This window comes from Arachis ipaensis, chromosome B9, assembly GCF_059453495.1.
Source record: "Arachis ipaensis isolate K30076 ecotype BB chromosome B9, ASM5945349v1, whole genome shotgun sequence".
Taxonomy (NCBI): domain Eukaryota; kingdom Viridiplantae; phylum Streptophyta; class Magnoliopsida; order Fabales; family Fabaceae; genus Arachis; species Arachis ipaensis.
In genome coordinates this window covers 80,289,250-80,307,294 of record NC_142444.1, presented here as the reverse complement: position 1 = coordinate 80,307,294, position 18,045 = coordinate 80,289,250, and the positions used below count along the sequence as shown (strand labels likewise).

At 41.3% G+C, this 18,045-nt stretch overlaps 1 protein-coding gene across 1 annotated transcript in view; it reads right to left on the bottom strand.

The window, feature by feature from the left end:
* The window catches only part of LOC148545155 (uncharacterized), a 79,884-nt gene extending 62,205 nt beyond the window's left edge, over window positions 1-17,679 (bottom strand). The window contains exon 1 of the mRNA XM_088499047.1: window positions 17,076-17,679. Coding sequence (XP_088355173.1) covers window positions 17,076-17,679 — 604 coding nt within the window. The remainder of the gene's footprint in view (window positions 1-17,075) is intronic.
* Window positions 17,680-18,045: the final 366 nt, after the last annotated feature.

Genomic DNA, 18,045 nt, shown 5'->3' with positions numbered 1-18,045 from the left:
CAACCACTTCTTCAAACTTCTCACTTTCGAAGTACAACTCTCCAAGCCACGCCCTATCCAAACCCAACCAAATTCCACCACTCATCACTAACCTCAACACCTTCACTTTTCGAAAGTCACTCATGGCATCATTAAGCTCTAAAAGAAGAAAGGGGAAGGAGCCTATAGAGCAATGCACTTTCGATGAAAAGAAGTTTAGAACTTTTTATCATGCACTCCAATTTGGATGGATGGCTGATAAGGAGATCATATATGAGATAGGCTTTCAAGTCAAGAAAACTGAGTGCCCCGAAATCACATAGAAGCTAGAGAAGAGAAGATGGGAGCTCCTCACCGATCCGGTCACCGCAAGAATAAATGCAACGCTCGTGAGAGAGTTCTTCGCAAATGCGGTGAGGTATGATAGGAAAGAGGAGTCTTATATAAGCTTTGTGAGAGGAGTGACGGTGGATTTTAGTCCCATGAGCATCATGAGAGTGCTGAAGCTACGAATTATACCATTTGAGGAAGAGAGTTATCAATCTCGAATAGATGGTAATTGACGAGAGGATTTTTACCAGTAAAGAGATTCAGAGAAACAGTCGCATTGTAGATATAGTCTCTAAACCGACAAAAATCCCTTCGTACAAATGTTTTGGGTGTCACAAGTAACAAACCCCTTTAAAAATTGTTAACCGAGTATTCAAACCTCGGGTCGTCTTCTCAAGGAACTGCGAGGAAGTATGTTCTTATTATTGGCTATAGAGGTTGTAATCGGGGTTTAGAAGATGAGAGGCAAGTAATTTGAATGACAGGTAAATTAAATGGCAATTAAAAATAAATAATTACTGTAAAGCAAACTTTTGGCAAGGTAAGAGAAGTTGGAGGTCCAACGTAGTTATCTCTCTCAACTATAATGAAAGTTGAATCTAAACTCCACTTGATCAACCTGTACCAGGGCAAGGAAAGTCAAGGGACTAATTAAATTGACCTTTGAATCCTATTTATTTCCTAAGAAAAGGTTGGGATTACTTAAGTTCAGCTCAATTAGCAAGATAATGATTATCAATTATGTTGAGTTTAATAACTGTTGAGTTACTAAATTTTTAACCAGAACCAAAAGGGAAAAAAGTAAAATTGCTGGAATAATAAAAATGTCCTTAGATGGGAAGCAATGGTAACTTAAATCAAAGAGAACAATCATAAACCGAAAATACCTCAATTATCATTAATTCAAATAATAGTCTGTAACATGGAAGAATTCTTAGATCAAATTATAATAATCAATTCAAATGTTGGAATAAATAAATAGAAGTAAAACTAAAATAAAAGAACATTAAACCTGGAATCCAGAGTTACTCTTAAAACAAGAAGAAATTCTAAATCCTAAAAGAGAGAGAGAAGATCTCCCTCTCAACTAAATCTAAATCATTGAAAGGTAAAATATGCGAGCTCTCTTTGAATGGGTGCATTTCCATACTTTATAACCTCTGGTCTATGCTGTCTGTACTTGGATCTGGGCCAAAAAGGGCTTCAGAATTTGCTGGGGGCGTATTCTGTAATTTCTGGTGCGTGGCCTCTGTCACGCGTCCGCGTCGGTCACGCGGTCGCGTGATTTGGAGCTTTTCCTTGCCATGCGGTCGCGTCAGTCATGCGACCGCGTCATATGCGTTCTGCTTAAGGCGCACGGTCGCGTCAGTCATGCGGCCGCGTCGCTGCTGATTCGTGCTTAGCACGCGATCGCGTCATCCATGCGATCGCGTGAATACCAGTTTCCTTCAAAGCTTCGTTTTGCTTTCTCCTTCCATTTTTGTATGTTTCCTTTTCCATCCTTTAAATCATTCTGCCTTAGAAAATCTGAAACTACTCAACATACTGATCACGGCATCGAATAGAAATAAAGGTAATTAAAATAATTAATTTTTAAAGGTTAGGAAACATGTTTTTCATTTAAATCACATAATAAGGAAGGGAAAGTAAAATAATGTAATTAATGTGAATAAGTAGGTGAAGGATTGTATAAATCACTCAAATTAAGCACAAAAGAACTCATGAAATATGGGTTTATCAACCTCCCCACACTTAAACACTAGCATGTCCTCATGCTAAATCCAAGGTAAATAATTAAGGTTGAAGTGATGGAATGTCATGCAATGCAACCTAATTTAAATGCAACTACCTAAATGAATGATGCATTATGCAACTCTAATTTATTCACTCATATATAAAGCTTACATGTAGCCAAGTTAATTCATATTCTCAAGGAGTCATGTATATATACATAGCCAACCCTTAAATAATAAAGCAATTTAGCAAATGAGATGGGAAAGAAAACATTTGTATAAACTTGCAAAACAATTAGTAAATTTGAGCACAGATATATGTTGATGAGTTATTGAACCCTCACTGGATTTTGTGTTTACTCTCTAGTCACTCAGTGTTTATTGGGTTTATTCACTCTATTTTTCTTTTTATTCTTACTTTCTATAGCTTTGTTCTTCATCTAACCAATCAACAATTATAGAATATAGTCATACCAAAAAGTCATGAGGTCTTTAATTGAGGTTGTAATGGGGCTAAGGTAAGGGTAAGGATTTATGTATAGGGTTAAGTGAGCTAAATAAGTGAATCCTTAATTAGACTAAGATATCACCTAACATACATATTTAGTAAAATAAAATCTTTTTTTACCTATTTTCCCATATTATCCCACTTATTGTTACATGCTCATGTTTCACTTTTTATTTTTATCCCATGTGCATTGTTTTTATTTTGCATTGGGGAATTTCTTTTGTATCCCCTTTTATTTAGATGCTGAAAAATAACTTTTTTTTTCAATGCACATGGTAATTGAATCACTTAGATTTTCTCATGAGCATGCTTCCCAAATTTTATTTTTATTCCTTTAAACTTTTCTACCCTTTTGTTTCTATTACCCATGTTCCCAAAAGGTTTCCCACATTTAACTCTATTCATAATTTTCTATCTTAAGCTAACCAAGGATTCACTTGGGATTTTTTTTTGTTTTTCTGCTTAAGGCTAGTAATTTGGCTAAATAGAATAAAGGGGTTTTAAAAGGCTCAAGAGGGCTAACAAGGGTGATGTAAAAGGTAGGCTTATTTGGGGTAAGTGAGTTGAAATCAAATGATGGCCTCAATCATTCTCTTGGTATGTATCTATTCTATATTCTATAATTGGACATATAGATTAAAGCAAAGGAAAGAACATCAGAATAAAAAGAAATGTAACACACAGAAAAGAAATTATGGTTTGAATGCAACCATACAATTTAAGCTCAAGACTCACAGGCTGTGTGTTCTCTAACTCAAGCATCATATATCATTTATATATTGTATGCAGGTTTAGTTAAAAATTCCCATTATTCTCATAAAAAAATTATTTAGGGTGGCTTTTAAAGTTTTAATGTTCCTCCTTGATGAAATGTTGTCAGCTTAACTACATCATGTAATGCTATATATAAGGTTTGTGGATTTAAATCTGTTATGTTCAATTTCCTAGCTTACTTCCTTTTTATATTTTTCAATTTTAAACTTATACTATCTTATGCTAAAAAGGGTAAGCTATACTAATTAATCCACTAATAAATCAGAATTACAAACTAAACTAAATAACTAAAATAAACTAAATGGCTAAAGTATGAACTAAAGATGCAAAATGCAGAAAATAGAGTAAAACTACATAAAAGCAATGTATAAGTACTCAGAAAATAACAGTAAAAGGAAAAATACAGAAAAATATCCAAAATAAAAGAAAAAGTATGTAGCGGTTCACCAAAATAAACGCCAGATATGGCGGCCTCCCCACACTTAAAAGGAAGCATCGTCCTTGATGCTCAATCAAGCCGGGTGTGAAGGAGTGTCATCATTGGGAGGGATGGTAGCTGGAGTCTTAGTGGTGGTGGGCTGAGGGTCTGGCTGCTGTGGAGGAGGGGCTGACTGGATCGGGATCTCAAGATCCGCAGCCTCAATCTGATGTGGGACCGCTGCCTGTGGTGCGGCTGGTGCTGCCTCCTGGGGATGGGTCTCTGCCTCGGGCGCATCTGCCTCCTCCTCAGATGCCTCGGATGGTGTGTCGGGCTCGGAGGGGATGTCGCCGGATCGTATCATCAGCTTTAGGTGCTCATAGCGCCGCTTGTTGCGACGCTCCATCTGGTCAAGTCGTTGGAACAAGCGGTGCACCAGATGATAGACGGGCTCTGTGGCAGGTGGAGGTGCAGTGGTGGTAGCAGGGGTAGGTGGTGCAGCAGTGAAGGAAGAGGGTCCAACAGACTGTGGGGCTGACTCATCAGTAGCAGTGAATGGTGCTGGTCTGTGGCCCAGGGCTAAGAAGTTCCGGCTGTGCGGAATGATCTTCCTGCAATCCGCCGCTCGTGGTCTCTCATCGGCATCCTCCCATGGCACGTCAGCTCGACGGCCAAGCTGTGTAACTAGATATGGAAAGGGGAGGGTGCCTCGAACGTGGACCCTGGCCATATAATGCCGAATGAAACGTGGCAGATAAAGGTCATTACCCTCCAGCACACACCAAAGGAGGGTGATCATAGCAGTCGGGATCTCCGTCTCGTGAGTACTCGGCATCACATAATTACTCAAGATCTGATGCCATAACCGAGCCTCATCGTTCAAGTATGCTCTCTTGATCCCTCTAGGCATGGTAGTGTCCTGACCCATCTCCCAAGGGACTGTCGGGTCGAGAGCTATCCGTGCCTTTACGGCATCCCAATCAAACTTCATCTGGCACATGTCCTCCTCAGCCTTTGAATAACCATCAGGCTGATCGGACTTGGCTGGGAGCCAGAGAATGTCCTCTAAGGCCTCCTCGGTGACCAGAATTTGTTTTTCTCTCAGGTTCACTGCATCTATGGTGGTGAGGTAGTAGTTGCGGTAGAATTCCCGGACCCAAGATGAATTGACCTCTGTCAGTGTTTTCTCCAGAAAGAACCAGCCCCTTTGCTTAATTTGCTCAGTGGTGTACTGCTGGAGGGCTTCTGGAATCTTCAGAGTTCGTTCCAGGTATAGATTTCTGGAGTTTGCAAAAGCCGGGTACTTCAACTCACAGTACCGGTTTGCAAATTTTATAGGATCAGTCGCAGGGAGCAGCTGGTCAGCTTTTTCCTGCGGTGTGAAGTTCTTCTCCCGCCATGAAGAATCATGCATTAGAGCAATGATGGACTGGGAGGAATCTTCTCTCTTGCGCTTGCCAGTAGCCTTGCCTTTTCCTTTTCTCTATGAGGCAGACATCCTGAAAAACAGAAAACCAGGATATGGATAAAATAGGAAAGCAAATAGGCAATTAAATAAAGGAAACTCAAAGCTGCAAGGGAGAAATAAAATAAGGAAAATGAGTAAATGAAATGTGATTGAATTCATGTTAAATGGAAAAATAAACAATATGCCATGGGTAGAAAGTTAGAGGAAAGTGAAAATAATCAGAAAAGAGATTAAAAGGGTTAATATGGTTAGAATTTGAAAAAGAAATTAGTAAATTTAAATTAGTGAGTTAGTAAAGTGCGGGTTAAAGTAAGTGGCATAGAAAAATTCCACATAACAAGGATTCACAGGTAAGAATAGAAGTACTCATAATCGAACAAGGAAAACAGGGTGATGCTGATTCGAATAGAAATAAAGAAAGTAAAAATTGGAATCAGTGAATCACAAATGCAGTTTATGAACCAGGAAATCAAAGAAGATAGGAAAGTCTGCCATAGCATTCATGAAATAGTGTGGGTAAAGCAGAGTAAAACAGAGTTCAGAAATGCTAAACCAAAACATGAATGAAAACAATTTTTTTAAAAAATTTGGGCAGCATTCCGGCTAAAATTGGATTATCCCGGAAAATAAACAGCAATCATAGCAGTTCATATGAATTTAAAAACTAGCTGCAGTTACCAGCAATGAATAGAAATAGGAAAATTTAGAGTAACAAGCAGCAAGTGCAAGAAATCATAGCATATGAACGAGGTCACAGGAACAGCAAAATTGCAGTTATGATAAAACATAAACAGGAATAGTGCAAGTAAACAGACCTAGATCCACTAACCACAGCCTAAGCTACCTAACAACCTAAAAATCCACTACAGAATGCATATCTATCTATCCTAATGATGAACAGAAACGGAAAAAAGTACAGAAAAAAACGACGAACGGATAAAAGGGGGTTGCGTTTTGCGGAACTTGGTAGGCGGAAGGGGTGGAACGGGGAAGGTGACTGCGGCAGCGTCCGGCGCGGTGGCGGGGCATGGTGTCGCGGTGGTGGCTGGTGGGGGCAGTGGCGGTGAGGGTTTCGGGTTAGTGATAGAAGAAGGGGGGGTCGCGGCTGGGTGGCCGGCGGTGGGGGCGGTGGTCGCGGAGGCAGTGGTGGAGAGGGGAGGAGAGAGGAAGAAGGGAGAAGAAGGGAGGGGAGGGGGTTGCGGCGGCGGCGTCCGGGGTGGCGGCGGCGTCTGGGTGGCCGGCGGTGGCGGCTGGGTGGTGGTTGGAGGGAGAGGGAGCAGAGAAGGAGAAGAGGGTTGGGGGTGGGGGGCTCGCGACTGATAGGGTTCGCGGGCTGGGGGGTTATATTGTCGAATCCACGCGGCCGCGTGGGGCATGCGGTCGCGTGGTAGGGGTGAAAATGGGAGTGACGCGATTGCGTGGGCGCGCGATTGCATGAGAGGGGGGGAGGAAGGGTGACGCGATCGCGTCGCTGGAATTTGTGCTAAACGCACGACTCTAGCGCCGTTTTAGCGCAACTCTCTGTCTCCTTTTGAGGTGATGTGCAATCCGTGCGACGCGATCGCGTCGCGTGGGATTGGTATTGTGCAAGTGACGCGGTCGCATGGGGCATACGATCGCGTGGGCCAATTTGTGTGAAACGCACAAGGGCTGCACGATTCCAGCCTAACTTTCTGTTCGTTGGATCCTTACGCCGATATATATATCACGCGGCCGCGTGGGTCACGCGGTCGCGCGGGTGGCGTTTTCCGCGATATGGCGCGATCGCATGGGGCATGCGGTCGCGTCGTGCATCCCTTTCTTCTCTTTTTTTTTTTTAAACTGAAAAATGCAGAATGCAATGATTAACATGAATGTTATGCATGATTCAAGGTTTAATAAATTAAAATGAAAAAGGAAAAATGAAAGCAATTAACAAGAAATAAATTGAAAAAGAAGCGACCATGCCATGGTGGGTTGTCTCCCACCTAGCACTTTTAGTTAAAGTCCTTAAGTTGGACATTGGAGGGGTATCCTGTTATGGTGGCTTATGTTTAAATTTGTCCAAAAATCTCCACCAGTGCTTGGAATGCCAATAGCCTCCGAGGTCCCAAACTAAGCACGCAAAGCTTCCGAAAAACTTTAAATATATTGTTAGGCTCTCGGGATGACAAATGTCAGAATAAACTCCAGGATTCCATGCCTTGCTTTTAAATCCGCCTCCGTCTTGATCTACATGTCTCCATTCGGGCGGGTTAAAAAGTAGAATCTCACCTTGGTGACCATAGGTTTTTCTTGATCCATGTAATTGAGCATGATAACAATCCGTGTACTTCGAGGTGAAGCGTGGAACCTTATTGAACCTTGTGCACCAGCTCTGAGTACGAGCCATTTCCCTCTTACTCTTAAAGCCGCAGAGAGCTCTAAGCTGGCCATCTGTTTCAAGCAAACCATATTCAAGTGAATAAGTAAAGTTATAAGTTAAGGATTGTACCCACTTGAAGCTTGTATTAGGTGGTAATGGCCTTGGGATAGGTGTTTTTTGTGGTTCTGCAAGTTCCGTTTCCTTGTGCTCTTCTGTGAATTCCTCCACTTCTTTGCAAAGATCTTCAATTGTATCTGTGTCCTGGTCAAAGTCTTCTGTGTCTTCCTCATCACTTGAGTCATAGATTGGAGGTTGAGAGAAATCTACCTCTACATCATCTTCATATTCACTTGGGGAAGATTCTTCTATCTCAGAGAATTCACTTGCGGATGCAAGTTCATCACTAAGAGAGCTAGACTTGTGACTATCATCATCAAGGGAATTTGTTTCTTGGATTATTCCGTCTGATTCTTCATAAACGATTTGCCTTGGAGAAATATCCTCCTTAGCATCAACTGTAGCATCCTGGACGGAGTTTTCCTCAATTCTGGATTCCCATGGAGGTTCAGCATCTCCTAGATCTTCAACCAACTCTTCTTCTTGAACAAAAATAGCTTCTTCTAATTGTTCCAGTACAAATTCATGCTCTGTCTTATCCACTGGAGTTTCTGGCACTTCCTTCATGCTCTGCTCTTTATTGGGCTGTCCACATCGAGCTGTAGTTGATCCTTGTATATTTGAGCGCCTAGAAGCCCATTGAATCATCGCTTGCTCCAGTTGTTTAATGGTTGTTTGGAATTTAATTACTATTTCCTTTAGGTGATCCTCTGCTTCTTGGGTTACTGGACTTGGATATGCTACAAAGGAAAGTGGTGGTGGTTGGGAGCGATTGGATTGGTATTGGGGTAAGGATGGATCATATGGTGGCGAATAGTGAAGAGAAGCTTGTGAGTGTGGTGGTTCAAGGTTATGTTGAAAGGGTGGTTTATATGTACGGGGTGGAGCTTGTTGGTAGTTACAAGGTTGTCCACCATGTCTTTCAGCTGGGTATGCATTGTGGAATGGTCTTTGTCCAGGATATCTCGGAAGGTGTTGCTGCCAAAAGGGTTGATTAGATCCTCTTGGTTCCATCCATCCTTGATTGGTCTGACCTTGATGCACATTCCTGCTGTAACTTCTATTTCCTTTAACAACATTAGAACCAAACTCAAAGCGAGAGGGGTGAGGGTTCATAGTAGCAAATAAAGGTAAAAAGGGAAAACAAAAAATAAATAAACAAGCAAAAAAAAAATATTTACAATAACCAATAATAAGGCACACGTTAGCAGTTCCCCGGCAATGGCGCCATTTTGACGAGGGGATTTTTACCAGTAAAGGGATTCATAGAAACAGTCGCGTTGTAGATATAGTTTTTAAACTGACAAAAATCCCTTCGTACAAACGTTTTGGGTGTCACAAGTAACAAACCCCTTTAAAAATTGTTAACCGAGTATTCAAACCTCGGGTCGTCTTCTCAAGGAACTGCGAGGAAGTATGTTCTTATTATTGGCTATAGAGGTTGTAATCGGGGTTTAGAAGATGAGAGGCAAGTAATTTGAATGACAGGTAAAGTAAATGGCAATTAAAAATAAATAATTACTATAAAGCAAACTTTTGGCAAGGTAAGAGAAGTTGAAGGTCCAACGTAGTTATCTCTCTCAACTATACTGAAAGTTGAATCTAAACTCCACTTGATCAACCTGTACCAGGGCAAGGAAAGTCAAGGGACTAATTAAATTGACCTTTGAATCCTATTTATTTCCTAAGAAAAGGTTGGGATTACTTAAGTTCAGCGCAATTAGCAAGATAACAATTATCAATTATGTTGAGTTTAATAACTGTTGAGTTACTAAATTTTTAACCAGAACCAAAAGGGAAAAAAGTAAAATTGCTGGAATAATAAAAATGTCCTTAGATGGGAAGCAATGGTAACTTAAATCAAAGAGAACAATCATAAACCGAAAATACCTCAATTATCATTAATTCAAATAATAGTCTGTAACATGGAAGAATTCTTAGATCAAATTATAATAATCAATTCAAATGTTGGAATAAATAAATAGAAGTAAAACTAAAATAAAAGAACATTAAACTTGGAATCCAGAGTTACTCTTAAAACAAGAAGAAATCCTAAATCCTAAAAGAGAGAGAGAATATCTCCCTCTCAACTAAATCTAAATCATTGAAAGGTAAAATATGCGAGCTCTCTTTGAATGGGTGCATTCCCACACTTTATAACCTCTGGTCTATGCTGTCTGTACTTGGATCTGGGCCAAAAAGGGCTTCAGAATTTGCTGGGGGCGTATTCTGTAATTTCTGGTGCGTGGCCTCTGTCACGCGTCCGCGTGGGTCACGCGGTCGTGTCATTTGGAGCTTTTCCTTGCCACGCGGTCGCGTCAGTCATGCGACCGCGTCATATGCGTTCTCCTTAAGGCGCGCGGTCGTGTCAGTCATGCGGCCGTGTCGCTGCTGATTCGTGCTTGGCACGCGATCGCGTCATCCATGCGATCGCGTGAATACCAGTTTCCTTCAAAGCTCCATTTTTCTTTCTCCTTCTATTTTTGTATGTTTCCTTTTCCATTCTTTAAGTCATTCTGCCTTAGAAAATCTGAAACTACTCAACATACTGATCACGACATCGAATGGAAATAAAGGTAATTAAAATAATTAATTTTTAAAGCTTAGGAAACATGTTTTTCATTTACATCACATAATAAGGAAAGGAAAGTAAAATCATGTAATTAATGTGAATAAGTAGGTGAAGGATTGTATAAATCACTCAAATTAAGCACAAAAGAACTCATGAAATATGGGTTTATCAGTAATCCTAATTATGACCACATTGTGAAAGATATCTGCATACAAGGGGCAAACTGGATGAGATCCCAATGGAAAACCCAAATTTATTAAAAGAGGTGATCTCACCCCTGAAGCAAAGGGATGGTTCGAAATTATAAGGAGATCCATCCTTCCTGCTGGAAACAATTCAGAGGTGAATCTCAAGAGAGCAACAATGGTGCAGTGCATACTTAAAGGGGGGGAAATCAAAGTGCATGAGCTCATAGCCCAAGGCATTAGGAAGATGGCTGATAAAAGTGATTCTGGAGGAAGGTTAGGCTATCCCAGCACCATTTTCCGCCTGTGTGACAAGGCCGGGGTAGTGTTCGAAGATGAAAACCCCGAATGGATAAAAGTTGGTATCCCAATTACTGTCCGACGTATGCATGCTGTTACATCTCCCCTACCTTAACGAAGGATAAGAAAGAGGGTAGCCCAGCAAACTGTAGAAGGGCAAAACCCAGAGGAGCAAGCCGCAGCCACCTTGAACAAGCACCAATTACAAGAAGCCATTGATGGCTTATCTAGGCAATATTGGGAGAATCAAGAGGTACAGAAGGAGCTTCAATTACAGATGATGGGCTGTCAAGAGGAATCGCTCTCGAGATGAATGAATCAACAAGGGGAGTGGCAGAAGCAAATGATGGAGCAGCAATTGGAACAAGGAAAACAATGGGGTGAATCCTTCCACAGGATAGAACAAAGGCAAAATGAATAACAAGAATCTATCCAGAAGCTAATCAACATCCAAGCACATCAAGGTGCACACATACATGAGATGCATCGAAAACAAATAGAACAAGCAGAACTCTTTGACGAGCACAGGGCATTCTTTGAAGGGGTTTACATGAGTGAAAGTGGAAATCATGTAAACATGCTAGCCAGGCTCGGATACTTAGTCGGACAGCTACCTATAGTACATCTGGGAATCACAAAATATGACGAAGTGAAGGATGAGTTAGCATGAGAAGAAAGAGAAAGGGTGGAGAAGAGTCATGAATCAGTAAGGAAGGCACTTGAAGATTGGAAAAGAGCCAGACTAGCACGGATACAAGGAAGCACAAGTGGACGCAAAGAGGACAAACAAGAGGGAGAGCATGGGCAACCCCATGAGTAAAAGGTGGTGGAGTTCCCTCATTATTCCATTTTTCTTTTTCAAGTCTTTTAAATAAGGAAAATCATGTATGAAATAGAACATACTTCCATAGTAGCTTAGGAATTTTCAATTCTGTCTTTAAGTTTGTTTTTGCTTAGGTCTATGCTTGCTAGTCAAGTTGCCTATTTTCATTTTCATCTTGCTTATTGTATGCTTGTCCTTTTAAGCTAAATAAAAAAAAAAGAGATGTTATGAAAGACCATAGTGGAGTTTAATTTGTGGAGTAAGTTCTTAGATTTGTGGTGTAGTAATCACTTAGCTATGTTGGTTCGCCAATAAGGTGGGAAGGCAACTATCTGTCCTAAATCATATGCTTGAAACACACCCCCATGAGACTTGCTAAATAATAAGATACTAATAAGAAAAAGGAAAAGAACAATAAGATTTGAAAAAGAAAGAAAAGTTAATAAAGAATAAGGCTAGGCACCAAGGGCTTGAATCTTGAGGGATGTGTCTGTGGTGCTCTTGTACCAAGGATCTGCTTGGATGAATAAGTTCTTAGGAGTGCTTCATCACTTGGTAACTTGGGTTAACTAACCCAGGATTATCAACTGAAAATCCACTATCAAGAGCAACCTTGCTACAGAATATTTAGTAACCCAAAGAGGTACTGGACACCAAGACCTCAAGGGAAGAAAATAACAAACCATGTGCCTGTGGTGTGCATGTATGGGGGAGAGAGATTTGAGGGAGTAAGTCCTTAGGGGTGCTTCAACACCTAGCACCTTAAACCAACTGGTTCGGGAGTGTTGGCTGAAAGCTTATTTTAAAGAGTCGCCCCCTCATAGAGCACTTAGCCTAAGGATGCAATAGACCTTGGAAAGAAAAAGGGATCAATGAATAACAGTCTCAAAGGGTGCAATCAAGTGAGTATTCCAAGGCATAAAACCAAGAACATGACTTCCAGATTAATGATTCATTCATCTTGTCATTTCATTCATCATTCTCTTGTTCCAGTACTTGCTTAGGGACAAGCAAGCTTTAAGTTTGGTGTTGTGATGCTAGGGCATTTTGGCCAGTTTCACTGACCTTTTCTTTATGGTTTTAGGGTAGTTTCATGTACTTTCTTAGGAAATAAGCAAGTTTTCTGATTTTTATATGAATTCATGAGAATTATGCATGAATTGAATGACAAATTGGATGATGCATGTCTCATAACTTGGACTGGAACTTTGATACAGTTTATTGCTTGATTTAAGGACAAAGGAAGCAAGGAAGAACCACGTTAGAAGCCACGTTAGTCTAACTAACGTGACCTCTAACATGGAAGGGGAACTAGCTTGCAACGTTAATGAGAAAAGTAATCGCCAATAACGTCCTCGAAGCCATCATAGCCCACGTTAATTGCCACGTCAACTACATTAACGTGGTAGTTAACATGGAAGAAGAAAATGAAGCCAACGTTAGTGACACTCACCTTTGTAACTAACATTGGACGAAGCTCATATTGGCCACGTTAAGAGCCACGTTAACTCAGTTAACGTGGACTCTAACGTGGGAAAACAAAAGAATGACCAACGTTAGTGACACTCACCTTTGTCACTAACGTTGAGCGAAGCCACTTTTAGCCACGTTAGTTGCCACGTTAACTCAGTTAACGTGGACTCTAACGTGGAGGGAGCAAAGAATCGCCAACGTTAGTGACACTCACCTTTGTCACTAACGTTGGGATGAGCCACTATGAGCCACGTTAAGTCCCACGTTAACTACATTAACGTGGAAGCTAACGTGAGTAAAAGGGATGATGAGCCAACGTTAGTGACATTCACCTTTGTCACTAACGTTGGAGATGGCTATCAATACCATGTTAGAAGCCACATTAACCTAGTTAATGTGAACTCTAACGTGGGAATTAGGGGCATTTTGGAACGTTACTGACAAAGATAAGTGTCACTAACGTTCTCGAAGATTTGGCAAGCCTACGTCAAAGGTCACGTTAGCTATACTAACATGAACTCTAACGAAGGAGAAAGGGGTACTCTCAACGTTAATGGGAAAGGTGAACCCCAGTAACGTTTGCGAAGGACCAAGAGGCAACGTTAGTGGTCACGTTGATGCCACTAACGTTAAAGTTAACGTGGAGCATCATTGGGTTAGGAACGTTAGTGAAAAAGGTGATTGTCACTAACGTTCTCGAACCCACCCTTTCACTTAACGTTAACGCCACTAACGTCCTAAGCTGGAATCCCTGCCTACTTCATACTTTCTCTCTGCAAGTAAAGCTAAGCCCACTGAAGAAGATAACTGCTTCAACTCAAGATCCAAAGGCCCATATCCAAGACTTGAAGAGCTAACTAGAAGATCAGAAGAATAGTATAAATAGGGAGAACTTTGAACTAGAAAAGGAGCTTTTGGCATTATTAGAATTACTCTCTATATTTTACTTTCTCTGCAACTTTTAGTTTAATTCTCAGAATGTACTCTCCATCTATGCTTTTCATTCCCAGATTTTTGAATAACTAAACCCCTTTCATTGGGTTAGGGAGCTCTGTTGTAATTTGATGGATCAATAATAGTTTTCATTATCTTTCTTCTCTCTTTTCTCTTGATTTTACTAAAAAGCTTTCAATCTTCATCCAATTGAGTAGTTATCTTGGAAAAGAAGTTATTCATACTTGGATCTCTTCTGAACATTGGAAGAGGAATGAAGAGATCATGCTAGAATTGCTTTCTCATGTTGGACCAAATTGGGGTTTGGGCGGATATGGTGACATATAATTCTCCCAATACTTTGATTTGGAAATACATGTGGTATAATCAGTGACCATACTTCATCTCTTCTCATGAGCAATTAGACCAAGGAATTGGCTATTGATCTGATTTGAGAGATTGAATTACCAAGGAATTGGAATTCAATCACTTAAGTTTGCCAAGGAGATCAATGAATGCATTGATTGAGGAAGAGATGAAAATGAACTTGATCCGGAGAATGCAACATCTCCTAAGCCCAATGAACTCCTCATTTCTGATCTTACCCATTCTCTTTACATTCTGCTATTTACTTTCATGCTAAACTCCCCTTCCCCATTTAAGATTCTGCAATTTACCTTCCGTCATTTATTTTCTGCAATTTACTTTTCCGCCATTTAATTTCCTGCGATTCTCAACCCAATTTCTTCTTAGCTCAACCAGAACATTCCAATTAAAGTTGCTTGACTAATCAATCCGTGTGGGATTCGGCCTCACTCTATTGTGAGTTTTTACTTGACGACAATTCGGTATACTTGCCGAGGGAGATTTGTTAAAGGGCAAGTTTTCGTGCATCAGGAGGAGACAATAAACTCAAGGAAACCCTCAAAAATGGTAGTCATGCAAGTGAGAAAATAGGCCATAAAAGGATAGGTGTCTTAAATACATGACAGCTGCAACATGTAACTAAGACAACTTTGGAAACAATGGCAAGTCACTAGCATGTGATGCAAGAGTGGTATAAGCATGCATTTGAGAGGCACGAGAAGCATAAACTCAAACCTCAAAATCAAGAAGCAAGTCATAAGGGGTGAGCATGTAAGATAGGAAACATGAAGAATGATATGCTCAATGCATATAGAAGTAAGCAAGTGAGTGAGAAAGAGCACTAAATGGAAGACACTAAGTCAAATTTGACTCAAAAAGTCATGTACGCCTTTCATCAAACACTTGGTGTGCCCCCTTTAAGTAATGAACAAATGGAGGAAATGGGGCAATGTAGCCTCCCATAAAGCAATATCAATCATCCTAGAGCACCATATTTTGCAAGAAAATCAAATGGAACAAACCAACCCACCAATGTAAAAAGAAATCTTTACCCACAACACCCACAAAAACTAGAAAAATAAAGACAAGGACAAAGAAACAAGTGAGCAAGAAGAAGCTAATTAAGAGGAAGAGAACAAAGACAAATAACTAAAGAGAGGAGAAGAAAGAAAGGCAAAAGAAAGAAAAGGAAGAAGTAAGAATACCTTGTGAAGATGAGGGAATTAATGGAGAAAGGAAGTGAGAAAAGAGGGGTAGAAGAAAAATGGGGAAAGAGAGGAAATAGAAGAGTGTGGGACCGCCAGAAGTGGTGGTCGCCGGAGGGAAGTGCCGCCGGTGGAAAAAGCTGAGAAAGGGTGGGAGAAGGGTTGGAGAAGTGGAGAAGAAAAGACTAAAGAAAGAAGGTGGAAAGTGAGAGAAGAGGGGTTGGGAGTTTGAAATTAGGCGCGCTACAGCATTTCCGCATCGTACGACTGCGAAGAGGTCGGCTTGACAGCTTTCCGATTCTTCCATTTCTTCATGAGTTCTCCAACTTTTCATGCTTTCTTTCTTCATTCCCTTGATCCAATCTTTGCCTCCTAAACCTTAAATCACTTAACAAACATATCAAGGCATCTAATAGAATCAAGGTAAATTAAATTTAGCTATTTTGAGTCCTAAAAAGCATGTTTCACATTCAAGCACAATTAAAGGAGAATATACAAAACCATGCTATTTCTTGAATAAATATGGGTAAAAGGTGATAAAATCCCCAAAAATCAATACAAGATAAACCGTCAAATTGGGGTTTGTCAACGACCGACGCGCGCGCCCACGGTGCAGGGAGGACGCGTACGCGCCGGGTGCGCACACGCATGCAGGTGGTTGTGTTAGTGGCACAATGTTGGCCCAAGGTTCGCGCAACTCTCGGGTCCATGTACTAGGATTTGGCAGTAGGGAGGTCGACGCGTGCGCGCATGGTGCGAGCATGCCCAGGAGTGGTCGAAGCAAATGGACGCGCAGGCGGCAGGATCGCCTACGCGTCAGTGGAGGTTGTGCCCCTAGCATGGTGTAGGCTCAGTGTAGGTGCAACTCTCTGGAAAATGTACCAGGGTTGCAGGTGGGGCGAGCGACACGGACGCGGCCGGTGTGCTCGCGCGTCGATTCGCGAAACAGCGTAAGGGCGGTCACACACCAAGTGCGCGCGTGCGTAAGTCAGGTTATGCCTGGGGCTCATTGTTGGCTCAAGGCACGCATAACTCTCTGGAAAATGGACCAGGAGCTGCAAGTGGCCTATGGACGCGTACGTGTCTAGTGCGCGCACGCGCGCCCCCTTTTTTTTTTTGAATGACATGAAGAATGCATATTTATCATGAATTCAGTGGGCAAACAAGCCAAATAGGTCAAAAACACCCAAAACTCCCTGCAATACCTAAAGACGGGGTGTTTTCTACCACACAATCAATCCACCTATTGAAAAATCAATGCAAATCTTCATGAACAATTTATCCAAGGTAGCCACAATCAACTCTAACCAACCAATTCTATAGCTAAGCAATCACAAAACAATGAAGAATTCAAGAACTATATGCAAAAAGTGGCAAAAAGATAGATTTCACCATGGTGGGGTGTCTCCCACCTAGCACTTTTGTTTAATGTCCTTAAGTTGGACTTCCACTAGCTCATTGCTCTTTGCCAAGAAGTGCATCTTCCAAGCGGAATACCTCAATCTACTTGTTGCTTTTCATTTGCTCACCATGATACAACTTGATACGGTGCCCATTGACCTTGAAGATATCGGAGCTTGAAGGAGGGCGCAAATGATAGACTCCATATGGCTCTGCCTTCTTGACCTTATAAGGTCCTTCCCATCTTGACCTAAGCTTTCCGGGCATCAACCTCAATCTTGAATTGTAGAGGAGGACTAGGTCGCCGGCTCTAAATTCTTTACCTTTTATGTTTTTATCATGCACGGCTTTCATCCTTTCCTTGTAAAGTCTAGAGTTCTCATAAGCTTCAAGCCCCAAATATTCCAACTCCGCTAGTTGTAGCTTCCTCTCTATTCCGGCCCCTCCAAATCTTGAATTACACTCCTTGACGGCCCAATATACTTTGTGCTCTATCTCCATCGGTAAGTGGCAAGCTTTGCCATAGACCAACCGAAAAGGGCTCATGCCAATTGGCATTTTGTATGCCGTTCGGTAGGCCCATAATGCATCGGTGAGCTTAGCACTCCAATCCTTTCGATGAGGCTTCACAATTCTTTCCAATATGCGTTTAATCTCCCGATTGAAAACCTCGGCTTGGCCGTTTGTCTGTGGGTGGTAGGCCGTAGCTACTTTATGCATGATGCCATATTTCTTCGTTAGCCCTTCCATTCTCTTATTGCAAAAAATGTGAGCCTTGGTCGCTCACGATTGCTCGTGGCGACCCAAATCTACAAATTATGTTATTTCTCACAAAGAAAAGGACCACATTAGCATCGTCCGTCCGGGTGGGTATCGCTTCCACCTATTAGAACACATAATCAACGGCTAGTAGAATGTAGAGAAAACTATTAGAATTTGGGAATGGCCCCATGAAGTCGATACCCCACACATCAAAAATCTCACAAAATAGCATGGTTTGTTGGGGGATTTCATCCTTCTTATAGATATTACCAAATCTAAGACATTAAGAACAAGATTTACAAAAGATAGAAGAGTCCTTAAAAAGAGTTGGCCACCAAAATCTATAATCTAGGA